Source organism: Sinocyclocheilus rhinocerous, unplaced genomic scaffold (genome assembly GCF_001515625.1).
Source record: "Sinocyclocheilus rhinocerous isolate Xijiao unplaced genomic scaffold, SAMN03320098_v1.1 scaffold682, whole genome shotgun sequence".
In the NCBI taxonomy this organism is placed as follows: domain Eukaryota; kingdom Metazoa; phylum Chordata; class Actinopteri; order Cypriniformes; family Cyprinidae; genus Sinocyclocheilus; species Sinocyclocheilus rhinocerous.
The window spans coordinates 1,327,626-1,348,464 of NW_015642528.1; the positions used below are offsets into that span (position 1 = coordinate 1,327,626).

General features: G+C 37.0%; 5 protein-coding genes across 6 annotated transcripts in view; 3 read left to right on the forward strand and 2 right to left on the reverse strand.

The window, feature by feature from the left end:
- The first annotated feature begins 1,939 nt into the window (after window positions 1–1,939).
- Window positions 1,940–2,911, forward strand: LOC107756127 (olfactory receptor 2M3-like). The gene has a single exon (XM_016573132.1). It carries the CDS (start codon window positions 1,940–1,942, stop codon window positions 2,909–2,911), a length of 972 nt encoding a protein of 323 aa, XP_016428618.1.
- Window positions 2,912–5,634: 2,723 nt separating this feature from the next.
- LOC107756126 (olfactory receptor 2M3-like) lies at window positions 5,635–6,765 on the forward strand. Its single transcript, XM_016573131.1, has 2 exons — window positions 5,635–5,676; window positions 5,791–6,765. Exon 2 carries the CDS (start codon window positions 5,794–5,796, stop codon window positions 6,763–6,765), a length of 972 nt encoding a protein of 323 aa, XP_016428617.1. The 5' UTR covers window positions 5,635–5,676; window positions 5,791–5,793.
- Window positions 6,766–10,371: 3,606 nt separating this feature from the next.
- On the forward strand, window positions 10,372–11,857 carry LOC107756128 (olfactory receptor 2M5-like). 2 transcript variants are annotated; one of them, XM_016573134.1, is made up of 3 exons: window positions 10,372–10,643; window positions 10,746–10,808; window positions 10,910–11,857. In XM_016573134.1, exons 2-3 carry the CDS (start codon window positions 10,762–10,764, stop codon window positions 11,715–11,717), a joined length of 855 nt encoding a protein of 284 aa, XP_016428620.1. In that variant the 5' UTR covers window positions 10,372–10,643; window positions 10,746–10,761; the 3' UTR covers window positions 11,718–11,857. The 2 variants fall into 2 exon arrangements, with proteins under 2 accessions (XP_016428620.1, XP_016428619.1); XM_016573133.1 differs by having other exon boundaries at window positions 10,746–11,857.
- Window positions 11,858–12,561: 704 nt separating this feature from the next.
- Window positions 12,562–18,887, reverse strand: LOC107756124 (protein phosphatase methylesterase 1-like). The gene is made up of 14 exons (XM_016573129.1): window positions 18,623–18,887; window positions 17,410–17,503; window positions 17,186–17,278; window positions 16,393–16,450; window positions 16,236–16,287; window positions 16,001–16,155; window positions 15,629–15,719; window positions 15,006–15,071; window positions 14,769–14,895; window positions 13,480–13,609; window positions 13,360–13,404; window positions 13,200–13,264; window positions 13,048–13,115; window positions 12,562–12,944 (listed from the first exon to the last, which is right to left on the reverse strand). Coding segments are annotated over exons 1-14 (1,134 nt in total). The 5' UTR covers window positions 18,712–18,887; the 3' UTR covers window positions 12,562–12,943.
- Window positions 18,888–19,485: 598 nt separating this feature from the next.
- The window catches only part of LOC107756125 (spermine synthase-like), a 10,651-nt gene continuing 9,297 nt past the window's right edge, over window positions 19,486–20,839 (reverse strand). The window contains exon 11 of the mRNA XM_016573130.1: window positions 19,486–20,367. Within this exon, the coding sequence (XP_016428616.1) occupies window positions 20,337–20,367 (31 nt within the window). The 3' untranslated portion in view covers window positions 19,486–20,336. The remainder of the gene's footprint in view (window positions 20,368–20,839) is intronic.

Here is a 20,839-nt window from a genome sequence, read left to right on the forward strand (position 1 = left end):
GCACACTTACCACTTATGTGGATTTTAGAAAGTCGGCAAAGCATAACGTGCACACTTACCACCTATGTGGATTTTAGAAAGTGCGCAAAGCATAACGTGCACACATCACTTATGTGGATTTTAAGAGTTTTCCAAGCATCTGCTCACAGATACCCGGAAGTACTGAGCCAAAGGGGAGAGGCAAGCTCAAATACAACCCTCTAAGGTGAGGGGAGCACTGCCTGAGATAGCATTACACAAGAAGGTTCTCGCAAATGCCACCTATACTTCCCGCTCGATGCCTCAGTAAGAGGGGATATCCTGGTGATCGGGAGGCCCCTCAGGGCGACCTAGATAGGGTAGACAAGACAGGGCAGTGCAGTCGAGCACCCGGTTTCTGAACCCAGTATATATATATATTAGGGCTGCACGATAAATCGCATGCGATATTTAACGCGCATCTTGTCAGAAAGCCGGTTCTGTAATCAGCGGTAAATCTCCATCACCTGCGGGCTTTCACATTGAGCAGCATTAACTACACAGAGCCGTTGTTCACTGACGAGCTGCGCAAAAAATCGCGCGAATATGAACGTGGTTTTAAACCCAACCGCTGAGTCAAAACAGCCCAATTGCTGGGTTTGTCACTATTTTACCCAGCACTAGGTTGTATTTAACCCAGCATTTTTTAGAGTGTATACTTACAATTATGCAAAAATAGTAATTGTTGTACAATGTGAGAAAAATTATGCTATACTGATGTGCGCATGCCCAGTAGTTTTTGCTGTATCGCTTCTAGCTTTAACCTCGGATTGGTTGAATTATATGGGAGATGTGTGTGTCGCGTTCTTTTTTAACATTCCACCTGGAAACAAAAATGCTGCCAAACCAAGAAAGTCACCATGTTTACAAATGCTTATCAGGATCAACTAAATACTGGATTTTCAAAAGTATGTGAAACAATTCAAAGTTCGCGGCATAGAATCTTTAAAATATGTCCAAGAGTTTTTACACAGTTTTACAGTCTGTTGTTGTGGGGACATTTCCACGCCCTTAAACATGACACAACACAAAATGAAACGTGATTAGTTGCTTTACCTGTCAGTCATACCTTGAATGGCCAAGGCCTTCTTGGGCGGGCCTTGGCCATTCAAAGCGGCCAAGGATCCCAGACCTTCTGCTGTCAGTCTGAAGGTCTGGCTACACGAAACTAGCCACAGTGTAACCAAAGCCGCTTGAAGGCAAGCCTCTAACTTATGTTAGCGTAATGCTATAGTACACAGATAAAGAGACCAGATGCTGTTTTTTTGAATCAATGTCAATAGAGGAGAGTTCACTATGCTGGATAAACTGCTTATCATTTAATGACAGTCTGTCGGCAAATCTTCAACATGTTTGTCTATATAGACTGTAGAGTGTCCCATTCGTCATTTTAGATTTCAGAAGGGTGCTCGTGAGCACCACCGTTGCGCCCTTGATGCACACTTCTGCCGAGCCAAACTTCTATCCGACAGACAAAGCAGTATTCCGTAACGAAAGTGTGGACTCCACAAGGGTTTAGGGTGCAATTTGGGACAGGGCCATTAACTGTTGCACAAATTCAGTGACGTCAAGGCTGTGATTTGATTGGTTATGATGGTACACATGATCAAAGTTGGCTGTTACACTTTCTCCAATGGTAGAGGCGTGGACCCTGGTATCGCCCAATAACAAGATCATTTCTGATGTAACTGCTATATAAGTTCAGGAGCAGAATTCAGTTGTTTGTGGAATCTGCAGCTGGAGCAGGTGGAAGTTTAATGTCTGACTTACTGCAGAAAGGTAGCATTTTTGTGTAAGAGGTCTGTTGCATCTTATGCAAACTTTTACAATATTAATCTTTAATTCAAATAGATGTAAAAAGATCACATTAGTATAACTTTTTCAAATCAATTTTATTTCTCTGTTTCTTGTCTTTCAGGTTATGGCGGGGTCCAATGGCACAATTGGGGATGTGTCTTTCACTTATCAGCAAATCTTTAATCAAGAAATGGATGTTGGGCTCAGTACTAAAACTGTAGTGGCTGTGTTAACGTCCCTGTTCTTCTGTTTTGTAAACTGTGTGATGCTCTTTGCTCTAAAAAGCAAGCGCATATTCCAGGAGACGCCGCGCTACATTCTTTTTAGCCACATGCTTATGAATGACTCTGTGCTTTTGCTGGTCACTACCATAATGTATGCAGTGGCTCTGTGTTTCCTACCAATACCTAAGTCCATCTGCACTCTGTTAGTCTTTATCTCCTACTGCACTTTCCCTTACGCTCCTCTGACACTAGCACTGATGTCTCTGGAGCGGTACGTGGCGATCTGCTTCCCTCTGAGGCACTGCAACATCGCCACACCAAAAAGGACTGGAATCGCCATAGGAATCATCTGGTTCCTTAGTTCTATAAATATTATGACAGACATTATTTTTGTTTTAACTGTCAACCCTGATTATTTAGCCGGCATTATATTTTGCACATTAGAAAAATTGTTTTTATTCAAATGGCAGCTGGATAAATATCAAGCGTTTGATGTTCTTTATTTTGTGTCTGTTGCAGTGATCATTATTTTCACATACATTAGCATTATGATCACAGCCAGGTCTGTTTCCTCTGATAAAGATTCTGCTAAGAAAGCTCTCAAAACGGTGCTCTTGCACTTGATTCAGCTGGGACTGTGTCTCACCTCTTTCCTGTATACTTCAATAGAAAGAACACTATACATGATGACTGTAAACAACTCTTCTCTCTTCATAAATCTGAGATATCTAAATTTTCTTATTATTCTTATTCTACCACGTTGCCTGAGTCCCCTAGTCTATGGTATGAGAGATGAAGCCGTGTGGCCCTTGTTCAAATATTTTTTCTGCTATCGTTCAGGAAAAGTAAAGCCTTCTATTAATGTACATTAAATGTATGGAAATGTGACATGCAAATGGTAATATAAAACATATATTGTGGCTTGTAAGATGCAATCATATTCATAGCAATATTAAATATGTTTGCCAAACTCTCAGATCAACTTATTTTCTGCCAAAAATATTTTTAAGACTGTCAGTGAGTAATCTCAGTGAGTAATATATATGTGCACAATTTAATGTAATATTTATTTATTTATATATTTTATTTATTTATATATTTTATTTTATTTTTATGCCTATAATTTTTTCATGCTTTCATTTTATTTATTTTGATGTTTTTTTAATTCTAATATGGAAGCTGTTATTGATAAGTTTCTACATGCCTGGCTGCTGAAATTACATGTCTCTCACACACACACACAAAAAAGTTGAAGACTAATAGTAAGACTAACAGCAAAATAAAAATTATTTTGAGAAAATAATAATAATGTGTCTTAACCAAGCATAAAAGCACCATAGAAAAAAGACAGTTAACACCTCATAAGAATTCTATTTAAGATTGTATGTAATCTTTATAAGATATGCAGACAGCTAGTATACTTCATTTGTACATTTTGGACTTTGGCTTTTATCATCAACATTTATTTATAGTTGATCATATACATATATAAATAATCCACCCTTATCTGACCTCGTATAATAAAAGTAGTGTATTAAAAGATACATAGTTCTCATAAAAATAGTTCAGCATTCATTTGTTGAATACTTAATTTTTTGTCTATAGAGTTAAGCTTACTTGCAGTATATTCTCTGAACAAACTTAATGTGCAGGTGTTGCTCTTTTTTCATGTATATCCTTCTATTCATACATACATGATATATATTATTGTATTACATGTAAATGTAAGAGACAGAACTGCTCCTCTCAGACCTATGACAACATTATAGCAGCATAGAGAGGGACTTACATTGCTGTTGTATATGTTGTGAATATTCTGCAGTGACAGACCCTTGATTCTTTCATGTAGGCCCATTCATTTAAATCTGAATGCAGCAGAAATTTTCATGTACTCCTGGCAAATTTATGTACAAATACTTGAATAAATAAAAATGGGTTATGATGATATAATGTATTGGCAGTATATTTTTAAATATATTAAGAGTAAGATAGGGGACAATCCAGTCCTTGATTAGGGAGGTGATGAGTGTCAAGTGTGGATGGTTAGTTCTCAAGAGCATTGGTTTTCAAACCTGTCCTAGAGGATCCCAAGCACTGCCCATTTTGTATGTCTCCCTTATCAGACACACCCAATTCAGGTCTTGCTCTCTCTAGTAACAAGCTGATGAGTGGAATCTGTTATGTTAGATGATTGAGACTTACAAAATGTGCAGTGCTGGGGATCCTCCAGGACAGGTTCGAAACCACTGCTCTAGAGAATAGAGCACCACCGAGGGTTGAAAACTGGGGCTTGACCAGACGGTGTGAAGGACCAGGATGAAACTCGAGGACTGAAAGGCCAAGGTGGAGTAGATTAATCAGGTGACCCCAATGTTGAAGCCAGCCCAACAGGAGACCACGAGGAGCTAGCAGACCAGGGAACCTCTCATTCCCATCCGGGTCAAGGCACCAACCTAACCCCTTCGGTTGTACTTGATCTGCTCCGAGGTGATTTGTTGTGTACAGGCAGAGCAGTCAGTAAAAGTACTTTCTCTACTTTTTTCCATTAATTAAGGTATCCCACGCTAATGTGTACTCCTTAAAAATGTGACGTGAAGTAGATGTAGTAGGGAACCATGAAGGGGCTGGTGGAGCGGGTGCGACCTGCTCCAAGCTGGATTTGAACCAGCGTTTCCAGCATGGGAGGCAGGCGCACTAACAAGGGCACTAAAGACTGCAGCCTCTAGTGTCAGTCGCTAATGCGCCTCTTGAGATCAGGGGAGTGAGGTTTATCCCCACAGCTCTTACTAGTTGGCCTCCTTTACACTCACCCCCTAAACCTCACTCCCATCCGGGTCACGGCACCAATGTAACTCCTCGACCTGCTCCCCCATGCCCATGATAGGGAGAACCACCAGAATTGGAACCACCAGACCCACTGGACTTGGGAGCTTTGGGACCACCAAACTTGAAAGCAATGGGCTCAGAATTCCCAGGCTCAGGACCACAGGCCTTGGGACCACTGGGCCACCAAACTTGGAAGCTTTGGGAGCACCAGGCTCGGGACCATTGGACTCAGGACCACCGGACTAAGAAACTCTTAACCAAAGGACATTAATAAACTCATTCAATGTAATGCTGTCTGTTCTTGGAGATAAGAATATGTACAGTGAATCATCCAGTCCATTTCAAAAACATGCCTTAAGCATGTGTCTACTTCAGGGAACCTCATGGTAAAGTTCTAAAAACTCTAAACTGCAAATCTCTATGGGGCTGAAATCTTGGCTATTTTGTGATGTCTGGTCTGGATTTAAAGGGGTCATATGATGCGATTTCAATTTTTCCTTTCTCTTTGGAGTGTTACAAGCTCTTGGTGCATAAAGAAGATCTGTAAAGTTGCAAAGACTAAAGTCTCAAATCCAAAGAGATATTCTTTATAAAAGTTAAGAGGGGGATGAACTCAATTGTGGGGTTTTATTAAACAGATTTATGAAGACAATGGAACACAACAGGCGAGTAAACTTTAGTAAGAGATCCCCCAAAGGCTCCCACCCACTGAGTGACACGTACAGTATACCCACATGGTTCTGTCTGCCACCATATAACAGCTATCAGCTATATATGCTTTGGAGCAGAATGCAGCTGGAGCAGATGGAAGGTTAATGTTGCACCTTTTGCAAATTTTTTTAAATCTTGCGTCAAATTGCTTTGGACATGATCTTTAGTATAACTTGCTCTGATAACCCTTGTTTCTCTGTTTCTTGTCTTTCAGCTTATGGCGGGGTCCAATGGCACAACTGAGGACGTGTCTTTCACTTATCAGCAAATCTTTAAGCTAGACATTGATGCTGGGCCCAGCACTAAAACTGCAGTGGCTGTGTTAACATCTCTTTTCTTCTGTTTTGTAAACTGTGTGATGCTCTTTGCTCTAAAAAGCAAGCGCATATTCCAGGAGACGCCGCGCTACATTCTTTTTGGCCACATGCTTATGAATGACTCTGTGCTTTTGCTGGTCACAACTGTTATGTACACAGTAGCTCTCTGTTTTCTTCCAATACCTAAGTCCATCTGCACTCTGTTAGTCTTTATTTCTCACTGTACTTTCCGTAACGCTCCTCTGACACTAGCACTGATGTCTCTGGAGCGGTACGTGGCGATCTGCTTCCCTCTGAGGCACTGCAACATCGCCACACCAAAAAGGACTGGAATCGCCATAGGAATCATCTGGTTCCTTAGTTCTATCAATTTTGTAACAGACATTATTTTTGTTTTAGTTGTTGACCCCAGTTATTTAGCCAGTATTATATTTTGTACATTAGAAAAATTGTTTTTATTCAAATGGCAGCTGGATAAATATCAAGCTTTTGATGTTCTTTATTTTGTGTCTGTTGCAGTGATCATTATTTTCACATATATTAGCATTATGATCACAGCCAGGTCTGTTTCCTCTGATAAAGATTCTGCTAAGAAAGCTCTCAAAACGGTGCTCTTGCACTTGATTCAGTTGGGACTGTGTCTCACCTCTTTCCTGTATACTATAATAGAAAGAACACTATACATGATGACTGTAAACAACTCTTCTCTCTTCATAAATCTGAGATATTTAAATTATCTTATTGTTCTTATTCTACCGCGCTGTCTGAGTCCTCTGATCTATGGTATGAGAGATGAAGCCGTGTGGCCTTTATTTAAATATTTCTTCTGCTATCGTTCAGGCAAAGTAAGGCCCACTGTTAATGTACATTAAATGTCTAGTAAGAGGATGTGAATAGAAACAATATTTCAATTTCTTCTAATAAGGATCTTTATACTTGTACACTTTGGACTGTTAAAGGAATACTCTTTTAGGAGGCTCTTTCAGCATATAAATACGTATAGTTTATCATATACACTGTAAATATAAATAATCCACCCTCATTTTATTTTTAGACACATATGATGCCTATAAATAAACTATTTCACTAACTTACAATTCAGTTTTATTGTTTTTTTATGAGGTTGAGACACTTTTGCTTGTCAGTGGGTGAAACTGCTTGTGTGCTGAACAAACGTCTTCCAAATCCTTTAGAGTCAAGATTGAGTACTTTTTTTATTTTCCAAAAAAAAAAATTACTAATTTAGTTCATCTATAACTGTACTATTTTCTATGTTCCTCTTTAACAGTCTGCACTCATCTTTGTGAGCAAACATTTTAACAGCTCTAAAAATCTATAGTCATAGTGATTCTAGCAGATTATATGTGTTTAAGTGAGAAATGCTTAAGCAGCCACACTTACTGTACATTTCTCTTATTTTTATCATGTCTGGATGGGACCTTGCTTTACAGCAGCAACGCGTGTATGTGCAAATTGCTAATTTTTAGGCAAATTCAAATAAAGCAAAACCTTGTATTTTCTGTTCATGTGGTTTAAAAAGGTTGATATAACAAAAATAGGCTTATTTTAATTCACCTCATCAAGATAGCAAAGGTCACCAGCAGGGGGCGCAACGACGAGGCAAAGTAGCTTTAGTATAATCTACAATGTTAGTTTGTTTGCTTTTTTTTTTTTTTTTGCGAATATGATAGTGTTAAATATTTTATTTGTTAATTTTATCTTTGAAAATTAATGATCTTGAATCAATGAAACTTGTGGTAGCCAAGCATAATCAACATCCTTTGTGACTTGTTTATGGAATCTGTAGCTGGAGCAGATGGAGGTCTGATGTCTGCCTTATTCACTGTAGAAAAGCAATACGATTGTGTCTGAACGTTTTAAAATCTCACCCCAATACACACACACACAAAAAAAGCAGGTTTTGGATTTTGCACTAGAAAATTTTTTTTTTAAAGGGGTCATATGATGTTGCTAAAAAGAACATTATTTTGTGTATTTGGTGTAATGAAATGTGTTTATGCGGTTTAAGGTAAAAAAAAAAAACACATTATTTTCCATATACTGTACATTATTGTTTCTCCTCCTACTGTTTCTGAAACGCGTCGATTTTTACAAAGCTCATCGTTCTGAAAAACGAGGTGTGCTCTGATTGGCCAGCTATCCAATGCGTTGTGATTGGCCGAATACCTATGCACTGTAAGTTGCTTTGGATAAAAGCGTCTGCTAAATGCCTAAATTAAATTTTTAATTTAATTTAATTTTTACGAGTTGCATCGTGCCGCGTAAACATAAAACCATGTCTGAATTTGTGATCGGAGAAATGACAAACAACAAGCACATTGCTCAGACGGAGGCCGGTGGGCTTGAGAACAGAGCGGCCGGTGGGCTTGCGTCAACCACATGTGACGACCCCGGGCTGGACTCCGCTTCGTCCACGGTAAAAGCCGATCCGGTGATCCACAGCGCAAAGTTGATGTATTCCCTCAGCGACCAGCACGGATCAGCTCCAGGCATGACGAAGCGGATATCGTCCTCTTTTGGAAGACCAAACAAAGTAGTTTCGCTTTCACAACGAAACACACAGTGCCTTCACGACATGGCGGCAACAACAATACTACAGTGAGAATAAAAGTCACGCCTTCTTTCTTTGCGTGAACATTTGGGCGGCGTTATGCAAATCTTCCCACATCGTGACATAGACATGTGGGGGCGTGTTAGAACGAGCCGTTTTAGGTAGGCGTGGTTGACTCTTAACTTTTATAAAGAATATCTCTTTGGATTTGAGACTTAAGTCTTTGCAACTTTACAGATCTTCTTTATGCACCAAGAGCTTGTAACACTTCAAAGAGAAAGGAAAAATTTAAATTGCATCATATGACCCCTTTAAGCCGTTTGGCAGCTGGATAAAACTCAAGGGTTTGATGTTCTTGTTTGTGTCTGTTGCAGTGATCATAATTTTCCACATACATTAGCATTATGATCACAGGCCTGTTTCCTCTGATAAAGATTCTGCTAAGAAAGCCCTCAAAATGGTACTCTTGCATTTGATTCAGCTGGTACTGTGTCTCACCTCTTTCCTGTATACTATAATAAACAAAGCCTTATATATGGTAATTGAGAGCTCTTCTCTTTTCAGAAATATCAGGTATTTGAATTTTCTTATTGTTATCATTCTACCTCGTCGCCTTATCTATGGAATGAGAGATAAACCAGTGTGGCCTTTGTTCAAGTTTATTATTTTCTGTTGTTCAGGCAAAGTAAGGCCCTCTGTTAATGTGCAATAACTGTATGGTATGGGATGAGATTAAATAATAAGTTAACATGCAATATTAGTGACAGAAAAAAAAACAGTTTGTGTGTGTGACTTACAAATGCTACTGCCACATTGTTCTCCTTCAGAACAACAACAGAACAATATATATTTTTAATTAAATTGCATGGTGTGAATTTTTGATTTTTGATTTTTGAACTTAGATTTTTGTCATTGGCAGGCATTTTTCTCACTGCTGAAATTACACATCAGCTGTTATCTTTTAAACTCCTAAAAAATAAATAAACAAATAAAACAAAAATAATATAAAATAAAAAATAATAAATAATTTATATGAAAGGCCTGTGTTCAGCACATTTTGGACTGTAAAAGAAGACTCTTTTGTTGTTAGTTTGTTTTTAAGCTACAAACAACATTGATATATATAGTTGAGTATTTACTCATTTAAATAAAACTCATGAGTTTTAGGTGTCGCTGTAATAAAGTACTATATTTAACTATTAACAGTTTCAGTAATCACCAAAAAAACTGTATAATTTCTTCATTATTATTATTATTATTTTTGTCTATAAAGGCCTTAGTTCACAATGTCGAAAATGCATTTTCTGTACAGACTGTACAGACTTTTTAAATGTATTTTTGTTTATATCTGGAATTAGATTAATTTTTGCCTCGAAATTAATGTGAAAGGGGTCAGTGAAAGATTATTTAAACTCAGAAAAGACTTCATTTAAAAAAAATTTTTTTGTCTGTTTATTTTTTGCCATTATCCATTCAGAAAGCTAAAGCCCTCGTCTCATCAACACTTGCAAATGTCACCAGCAGAGGGCGCAAATAATCCGAGAAAAAATACATGAACTTTAACGGACTGAATTGTTTTTGAATCACTTGCAAAAACTGTATTGCGAATTTGGGATCGTTCTTTTCGCTTAACAGCTGTCCATTTGTTAATGTTATTTCCCGCCATCAATGATCATCTCGGTAGGTTAAAACCTCTGTGGAAGCTATGAGCCTCAACAACATAATCTGTGACACATGGTAACCAAATAAGGCCAACATACACTTAGTAATAAATAAAAGCTATTACTGTGAAGTTATAAATAAATATTGTTATATTATTTTAATTGTGTGTGTGTGTGTGTGTGTGTGTGTGTGTGGTGAATTATACCATTATGGTATGATGTTTTGCATTAAACCAGAAATAGGTAGAAGCAATTTCACTATTGGTCTCAGGTCTTTAGGGCCCTACTTCTTAGAATGACCCCCACATGCTACTTTCCACACTTCTATCTGGCTTTGCTCCCTCCCATACCTCTTATGCACCCAGTGACACATACAGTATACCCATGTGGTTCTGTCTGCCATAGTGTAACAGCTATATAAGTATAGGAGCAGAACTGTTTGTGGAATCTGCCATTGGATCAGATGAATGGCTGATGTCTGACTTATTGACTGAAGAATAACACGTTTGTGTCTGAGGTATGCTGCAAACTTACAAATCTCACTTCAGTGCACAACAAGATAAAGATGCCACTCAGATTTACACTAATCAGCCTTGTTTCTCTGTTTCTTGTCTTTCAGCTCATGGCGGGCTCTAATGGCACAGCTGAGGATGTGCCATTTATTTATCAGCAAATCTTTAAGGTAGAATTGGATGCTGGGCCCAGTACTAAAATTTCAGTGCTTATGTTAATATCTCTGTTTTTCTTTTTTGTAAACTGTGTGATGTTCTTTGCCCTGAGAAGCAAGCGTGTATTCCAGGAGACGCCGCGCTACATTCTTTTTGGCCACATGCTTATGAACGACTCTGTGCTTTTGCTCCTCACAACTGTCATGTACACTATGGGCACGTATTACCTTCAAGTAACCAGAGCCATCTGCACTCTGTTAGTCGTTATCTCCTACTGCACTTTCCGTAACGCTCCTCTGACACTAGCACTGATGTCTCTGGAGCGGTACGTGGCGATCTGCTTCCCTCTGAGGCACTGCAACATCGCCACACCAAAAAGGACTGGAATCGCCATAGGAATCATCTGGTTCCTTAGTTCTATCAATATTATAACGGACATTATTTTTGTGTTAATTATCAATCCAAGTTTATTTGTAGAGGTTTTATTTTGCACACAAGAAAAATTGTTTTTATTCAAATGGCAGCTGGATAAAACTCAAGGGTTTGATGTTCTTTATTTTGTGTCTGTTGCAGTGATCATAGTTTTCACATACATTAGCATTATGATCACAGCCAGGTCTGTTTCCTCTGATAAAGATTCTGCTAAGAAAGCTCTCAAAACGGTGCTCTTGCACTTGATTCAGCTGGGACTGTGTCTCACCTCTTTCCTGTATGCAACAATAAACAAAGCACTATACACAGTGTCTGACAGCTCTTCTCTCTTCATAAATCTCAGATATCTGAATTTTCTTATTCTTCTTATGCTGCCGCGCTGCCTGAGTCCTCTGATTTATGGTATGAGAGATGAAGCCGTGTGGCCCTTGTTCAAATATTATTTCTGCTATCGTTCAGGCAAAATAAGGCCCTCTGTTAATGTACATTAACTGTATGATATGAGATGATATGAAATAATAATTTGCACAATGGTAATTGTAAAGTTGCAACAAACTGTTTCATCATTATGAATGCCATATTTAAACATGTTTATCTGAAAAGATACCAGAACCATATCCTTTTATATTAAATTGCATCATTCTGTTGTTTAAAATGAAAATAAATGTATTTTTCATGCTTTCGTTTGATTTTTCTTTCTGTTATAACATGTAAGATCACAGGTTTTTACATGTCTTGCTGCTAAAATAACACATTCTCTGTTAATGGTTAACAGGCTCTTATAAGAATCATTAAAATATATGCATACACTTTTGACTGTAAAAAGAACACACTTTAAAGCTATTGTATCTATCAACAGCATGAATTATGTATATACAAATGTAAATAAAACACCCTTATCTGAGATTTAAAGTTGTGCAATACTGTATTGAATTATTAACAGTATAAAATTTGTTTAAAAATAGCAATATATCTTGTTCAAATTATTGTGCTTCTTGATGTATTTTATTATGTTTATATATTGATTCTATCGCTAGATTTACATATGGAGTTAAAGACAGAACTGCCTCTCTTACACCACTGACCAAAAGGCTATTTTTATGTTAAGCTTCTTTGTTGGTATAAAATTGCATGATGTAACCTGTAAATCAGAAGTAAAGAGTGAAGAATATGATTTTATGCCATGCACAGAATAAATAAGATTTGGATTTAGAAGTTCTCATTCTTATTCCAATTCATTTTGGTATATTTCAGTTATAATATCCGATTTGCTTCCACTGAATGAAATGTTCTCTCTGCTAATATTGTAAATTATAAATGAGCGCAGACTGCGGAAACCTCTCTTTATTATTTCCCTTGAAATCAGCAAAAACCAACACTTTTAACATGATGCAATCATCCTAATTACAATAACAAACAAGCAAGGCATCAGAGGAAATGCAAAAGAAATCAGTGCGGGGGAAAATAAAAATTGAAATATACATAACGATTTTAAATTATAAGTATTATTGTATTATTATTTCCTGCCAAAATAGCCAAGAGAATTGTAATGATTACAGCAAACATACATAAAGTCATACAAAACTGAATATAATTTAAGAATGAAGTGCTAAGAATGAGTTGTCATCATGGTTTTGGTTGTATTGTAATCTGCGGTGGAGAGCAGAGAGGGACGACACATCGCTGGATGAAGACTACGAGTGAAGGCTACACGTCGTCTGTTGAAGCAAACGACACACACAGAAGACAAAGGGTGAGATCAGAAAACAAAAAATATATAAATTTTCTTTTATACGATTCAATCAACACTTGACGTCTTACCAGGGGAAACCCTCCTTAAATTCAGTGAACTTGTGACGGACCATGAAGGTGGCTAGAGCATCAGCTACCTGCATCAGATATCATAGTTCAGAAGCAGCAAATACAGCTGAAGCGAAAATGTTTTCCATGATTGTGATGTGAAACAGACATACTTTTTCCGGGGCATCTTCATGAACAGCATGGCCACATTGTGGCAGAACCTGCATCTGGAACTTTCCTATAATAATAACAACCACAAAAGACATGAAGGACCTTCTGGCCACAGCAACGTGATGTGCTGTACCATAAAGAGCAAGAATATAAATGCTTTACCTTGCATTTGCCCAATGGTAAGATCTTTATCAAGCCTGTCAACACCTATGGGAGACACATTACTCATTAAGAGTTGTTTTTTACACCAAGTCTAAAAGACAAATGTCTAAGCGTTCTTACCAGCCAGCAGGAGGAGTTTTGGCACAGAGCAGGTGAGAAAGAGAGAAGACAGTCCTTTAAACCAGCCCTCCCAGTACTTCTCTGTCTTTGAGAGTTCAATACGCCAGGTGTACAGACATTCTTTCTTTATCTGCCAAATGGGAAAATCGTCAAACATTTGCACATAAAATAATGCTTAATGTTCATTGTGAAACATACTTAGATGTACAATAAAGTAAGGGATAACGTTCAAATATTTGGGGGTTGGCAAGATGTTTTAAATGTAAAAAAAGTAAAGAAAAGAAAGTATCTTATGCTCAACAAGGCTGCATTTATTCATCAAAAATACAGTGAAAACAGTAATATTGTGAAATATTACATTTTATATTTTATTTTAAAATGTAATTTATTCCTGTGATGGCAAAGCTGAATTTCAGCAGCCATTATTAAAGTGCCCCTATTATAGATTTTTGAAAATGACCTTTCATGCAGTGTGTAACACAGCTCTAAGTGAATGAAAACATCCTGCAAAGTTTTAAATCTGAAAGTGCACCGTGTATAAACTTAACTCTCTCAAAAGAAAGAGTTGACTCTGAATCACTGAAACGAGTCGTTTTTAAAACTAATGTAGTAAATCAGCTCAAAAAGGGAAATATTTATGACTAATTATAACTGATCCCAAGCCGTTTTAATGTTGACCTCAACATGAATCATTAGCATATTGCCCGCCCACTTGTTGGTCTTTTGGCGTTGGTCTGAATGAAAATGCAAATTAATTAATTGCCACTAGGTGCCGCTTTTGGAGCAGTAAAAATAGTGGTTTCCCCAGTAACGGCTGTACACAAAGCAGCACTGTGCTCACAAACTGCTGCTTTATCAGGCATTACAGGCATGATGCAATGAAAATGAGACCAATCGGACCAATAACCGCAGTTTAGCATCACGCAAAGGAGGGGTTTGAAGAAATGAATCGTTGAGCAAATCGTTTGGGAGTCGTTGAGCAAGTAAGGTAAAAATAGATGCATAGTGTGTTTTGACCTTGCATGCATGTCAACCTGTTGTTGGGGACTCCCAAAACCAAAACATGAACTATTACCCATAATAGGGGCACTTTAAAGTCTTTAGTGTCCCAATGAACAATGCATCCCTGCTGAAAATATTATAAGATAAAAGATTAATTTATTTTATTAATTAATTTCATTCATTCATTTATTCACTAAAAAATCTTACTTATCCCAAACTTTTTAATGGTAAAGTACAGTCAGTCAGTTATTGTCACAAAATCTGATCAGAATTTAAACATATAATACCTCTTGGTCATCCTCTTTCTTCCTTTTATGGTTGGATTCACCTCCTTCTTCATCCTCCTCTTCTTCTTCAATAATGCCTTCACTGATGCTCCTGGAAACCCCTGGACTACTCAATGGCTCCTCACATCTAAACATCCGAAGACAACTAATCAGTGCAATATATACAATACCTAAACATTTCTACAAATTTACAACAATTCCTTGAGCTAGTTAAGGGAACCAATAGGGAAGACTTACTTTTTCACCTGTCCAACCATGGACACTCGTGCAGACTCAACATTCCTGATCTGACCACTTTTCACGCTGGTAAGGGGGAAAAAAATATCAGTCTTTATTAGAGCTGGGAAAAAATAGGGAAGTCAGTTTCCGCCACTGAATGAATAAAAAAAGAAAAGAAAAGAAAAAAGAAAAAAAAATTATTGCGGGTTTTTATCTCACAATTCTGACTTTTCTCGCAATTGTGAATTTACATATATTTTCTCTGAATTATAAGATATAAACTAAATATAAGATATAAACTCACAATACTTTTTTTCTCAGAATTGCATGATACAAACTAGGGCTGGACAATAATTCAATATCAATATGTATCGCGATATAATTTTTTTCAATAACGGTGATATGATTTTTAAACACATTTCCAATATTTCGATATACATTACCAGTGTTTCCCATACATTATTTTATTTGTGGCGTTTGACATCACTGAATAAACAGGAGCACTGCACGTTTCAAAATCAAAACACGTCGCGGGTGTTTTATATAAATGGACAGTCCTAGATTTTAGATATTACAGGACTAATTTAATTTTTAAACAACTGTCACTGGATATTTTCAACAGCATACTGAAAACTTTGTACCTCCATTCGATTGCATTCTCCACAGATTTAAATGTTTTTGGTCGACTCCTCAGAAAGTTTTGCATGCTGTTCAAGGCATCCATTGCTGTACCTGAAGAATGAGCAAAAATGCATTAAATGTATGCATAAATATAAAGCATAGTCACATATAGTCAAACTGCACTGAAATCAATTACAAAACATATAGCGGTTTCATAATGGTTGGTGAATACCTTACAACAATAACTATCCAACTCCACTGATTGAAACTCTTGAGATGTAAATAAAGTTATTTTTCATTGCATGCACTAGTAAATATTTTTTCTCTCATCTGTTTTTTGCTTGTGTGGAGAATGAAACTAGGTAAACTAAGAATAAGGGGTGAAAACTTACCTTCCACTACATCAATAACACAAAGGCCAAGCAGTGATGGCACGTGATTGGCTGCAGCCGTGTGAACTGCTATTGCTCCACCCATGCTGTGACCAATAATCATGATGGGAGGTGGGTTTTCACCATAAAGTGCCTCCACCACTTTTCCAACATCCCTGAGAGAAAGTAACATTTCTAAATTAAATGCTGCAAAAACCTGCTTTGTACAGACCTTGGGAGATGAGTATGTACTCACTTGGCCATTGTTTCAGCAGACAGGTCTTCAGGATTCTTTACTTTAGTATCACCTGAATGATATATGTGATTATAAAATCAACAGCTTATGGTTTGTTATCAGCTAATTAACTAAAACAAATAAGTTTTCTGAAATAAAAGAGTTTGAAATCCCTTACCATGTCCTCTGAGGTCCATAGCTACAACCCTGCAGTCAATTCGGCTACATATAACAGACTGAAAATACAAACATTGGATAATATAAATTATAATAATATTAATAATCATATAAATTAAATATTAATATTATTATTATTTATCTATGTGTGTGCGTTTGTATTTGTATATGTATATATATATATCATTTTTTATCTTTCATCTGATCAAAAATATAGTAAAACTGTAATATTCTGAAATATTATTTTCTATTGTAATGAAGTATATATTTTAAAATGTCATTTATATTTTTGTGATGGAAAAGCTGAATTAAAAAAAAAAGTTTAAAGATGTTGCTAAAAATAACATTATTTTGTGTATTTAGTGTAATGAAATGTGTTTATGCGGTTTAAGGTTTAACTTTTATAAAGAATATCTCTTTGAATTTGAGCCTTTAGTCTTTGCAACTTTACAGATCTTCTTTATGCACCAAGAGCTTGTAACACTCCAAAGAGAAAGGAAAAATTTAAATCGCATCATATGACCCCTTTAATGCATCCACGTTAAATTAAACTGTTCATTTCTTCTACAAAAATTATTTAAAACTTAAAAAAAATAAATCCTACTACCCCAAAATTTTGAACGATGCATATTTATACATACATATAATATACATATAATATATATTAGTGCACAGAACAGACAACGTCACATCTTTTTCCACATCTGTCTCTTTGACATGCATGAAGTACCATATAAACAAAGTACTAGAAGTCAAGTAGTGAGGTACGGCTTTGTGAGATGACAGAAACTCACAGTGAAGACTGCCCAGGACAGTGCAGAGTGACCTCCTCCATGAAGGAGCATCAGGACGGGACCATGAGAGCCACTGCTGTAAATTCTAAATGTGTACAAAGGAGTAAAGGAATATTTCACAGAACAGAATGGGAGAATCTGAAATGTCATAGCACATGAGCTACATAAAGGGTAATATATTCCATCATTTGCCAAGAGTCTTCACAACAATAAACAAAGGATATGTCTTTGCTGTTGTCATTTTCCACCTCCACGTCCTCCATTGTTTCGAAGTACTGACTCCAGGGCAGAGGAGTAAAATCTCGTTTTCTTCCTGGTCTGCACGGAGATGGGAGAATCAAACACAGTTAGTAACATGTGTGTTTTATATATATTTATACTTTTTTTTTTTATTACTAGTGGTCATGGTTTAAATGACTGACCAAAAGGATACAGAGCTCAGATAAAGTGTGAAAATGAGCATCAATCAGAAGAAAGGCCAGCTAGTGATGAGTTCACAAATAAGAAACAAATCCATCATTAAGGGTGTTTTAACTTTAAACCGTTCCTTCTGACCAAAAAATTAGTTCAGAATCCATAATAACATTTCATCCTGTGAAAAACTCCATCCCCTGTTGTCCTCTCACATCAAAATTCACCGACATATTTGTTTAGAACTGTTTTGGACTGTTTTCACTTAAACAGTTAAACAGTGCTTGATATGTGCATATTTCTCTCCTGATTCAAATGAGATATGAGATATACGGATAGAGGACTCTTATTTTAACTGGAAGTAACTGTTTGAAGTCAAAGATGTCTATGATTAATTTGTTATTACAAATACACAGCTTTTCACTTCACAAGACGTGGTTAAGGTGATAATTTACCAACTCTGTTTCGTATGTGGTTTGATAAATAAAGTACAATCAGGTATCAAACATATTTTTAATCAATTATATTTGCAACCTTTTTAGCAACTTTCTTTTCGCCCGCTCACTTTTTGGTTCTCGGTTCATATGAGTAGTATATGTCAGACGGTTGTTGAATCGCGAACTGCTTGAGTAGATTTAATCTGGTTTTGTGAATTTATTCAGTCGATTATTTGAAAAGATCCGACTCAAAAGAACGATTCGGACATCGCTATCGAGTGAGTCGTGATCGCAGTGGCTGGATGAGACACAGGACGCAGGAGGGGACCGCAGACAGTCAGAAAAGCAACATTTAATCGTTGACGGCTTTTAGCACGATCAAGACAGGTTTGTCATTCCATGTGATAAATATGGGAATAGTTAAACACTTATATAAGCAATAGACCCCGATAAGTTATGACTCGTCACTTTATGGATCTTCTAGATCGTGACAGCTAACAGCTCTCAGCGATAGGGTTGCTAAAACACATTGTATGCACTAATGTGCATATGATTATGATTAAAAGATATGATTAAAGAGTAAACTCACCCCATTCTTAATTTAACGTTAGATCCCGACTGCAAACCTGCCATTGGGGGTTTGGAGGCTAGCAAATTCAAATGCAACTGTTTCTCCATGGTGTGAAGAAATCAAAACCCTTTGAGCACGTAAAGCGTCTAGCCCTCTTTGCACCATACGAGTCCTCTTCTATAAACACTACAGTTGTACACTTTACAAATTAACGATAAATCGGACTAGATCAGCAGACAGGTACAGGAATCTACGTTCACACAAGTAGTCTCCGCCCACCAGTATTTTTCCCAGCGTGCGTTATGGGAAATGTAGTCATTTAACGGGTTCTTAATGCTGACGCTGACGTCACGGCGCATGGGAAAGAACTACAACTAACAGAAAACACCAGTTTTAGCTCCTTGGCACGTAATCCAGCCTGAAAAATATGACGTAATGCAATACAAAAAATTATAGCGCGATTGATCATTGTCAGTGCCCTGGTAAAGGACTGCGTTCTAAATAACGCGAAGTGATTTGTGCACCTCCTCCGGTGTGGCCATTATTTTCACTAAAATAAATATTATCATTTGATTTTGTTTTATTTAAAATTTAAAAACTAAATTATTTAAATTAAAGATCGCAGATCTGATGATTTTATTTTATATTCACTTTCTATTTTACCAATTTCTTTTTATAATGCAAAGCAGTGTAAACGTATTGCATTGCAGTTATTATTACTGACATTAGTTTTGATAGCAGTTATGATTGTGAAGTGCTATGAGATATAGCAATCACAATGATCATAATAATAATAATTGTGCATAGTATTTTCATAGGACTGGATCAGAGAACAGAAAAAAAAGAGAGACTAGACATTTTTCTCCTCAACTGCTTTAATAGATGATTATCACTCATTAACAGAAGTTGCTTTTCAGGGCAGGATCACTGGTATATGGTAAAATAAAATAAAATAATAAATAATATCAGCAAAGCACCTTATGGATAAAAGGGCGTGAATCTAAGTGGCCTACATTCAGTAAAAACTTTTCTTATTATTAAAAAAAAATAATAATCCTTGCAAAAACATCAAGCAGGGAAACCTACTTTGGACCTAGTATGTGCTAATCATAAAAAAATAAACATTCACAGTTCAAAGAAAACAAGAATGAAAATTGCCACAGCAATTACTTTTTTCCCTTTTAATACATATTTAGGGGCTTCAATAGACTATTCAGTGAAATCCCAGAATGCAACACTGCCAATGAACTCTCTGTGAAGCACCATGAATCAAATCACACTCAAGCCACAGTAACAAAAGGATGCAAAAAATTCAAACACAAAGGCCACTGGAGCTACAGTAAAACACAAATTGCTTTGTAAAATCTGAATCATAAGAGCAAATCCTTAAAGGCAGGAGTCAGAAATGTGTCTGGATGCTTCGCCACCCTCCAGGCTGCAGTGTCACTCACACACCGCACCACAGCGCTCCCTGGAGGACTCCACGCAAACAACATCAAACCAACACTGGCAAACAAAAACAAGGAACTCTGTGAAATTTCAAACACAAAAAATGCAAATAGCCATGTCAAAACAGGGAAGGCTGTTAAATTTTTGGACGTGAAGGGACAGTGGAAACGGAAACAGTGCTTGGAGAGATATGTGCACGTCTCCCCTCAGTGCATCAGAGGGTGAGGGGGAAATCTTCACATTCCGGCAGGACTTGGAGGAGAGAGTGAAGGAGGAAGAGACATTACTTCTTCCAGATGGTGTAAAACACCCATCTGAGTCAACATGTTAAGGAACAGTTAATTCATGTGATATGAGGCCGTCTATGAGGGTTTCCTTAAAGGGGTCATATGATGCTGGTAAAAAGAACATTATTTTGTGTATTTGGTGTAATGAAATGTGTTTATGCGGTTTAAGGTTAAAAAAACACATTATTTTCCACATACTGTACATTATTGTTTCTCCTCTATGCCCCGCCTTTCTGAAACGCATCAATTTTTACAAAGCTCATCAGTCTGAAAAAGCGAGGTGTGCTGTGATTGGCCAGCTATCCAGTGCTCGGAGAAATGAAGTGCTACTCTACACTGCCCAAAAAACTTGAGTTTGAATCGTCAGTGGCAAATTCTTTAAATTCTTTAAACGTACTTACAGTCTGTGAGTTAGACAGCCGGCATTGTAGTCTAACTCTACCAGGATCAGGAAACAGTCCTCCATAAAATGTGCTGCACACATCTGAATATTTGGGTT

Coding starts and splice junctions, on each gene's coding strand:
- LOC107756127 (XM_016573132.1), top strand. CDS start 1,940: ATGGCGGGGTCCAATGGCACAATTGGGGATGTGTCTTTCACTTATCAG.
- LOC107756126 (XM_016573131.1), top strand. CDS start 5,794: ATGGCGGGGTCCAATGGCACAACTGAGGACGTGTCTTTCACTTATCAG.
- LOC107756128 (XM_016573133.1), top strand. CDS start 10,749: ATGGCGGGCTCTAATGGCACAGCTGAGGATGTGCCATTTATTTATCAG.
- LOC107756124 (XM_016573129.1), bottom strand. CDS start 18,711: ATGGAGAAACAGTTGCATTTGAATTTGCTAGCCTCCAAACCCCCAATG. Junction 17,279..17,409: donor AAAATGACAACAGCAAAGAC/ATATCCTTTGTT, acceptor ACTCCTTTGTAC/ACATTTAGAATTTACAGCAG. Junction 16,451..17,185: donor TGTCCTGGGCAGTCTTCACT/GTGAGTTTCTGT, acceptor TTGTATTTTCAG/TCTGTTATATGTAGCCGAAT.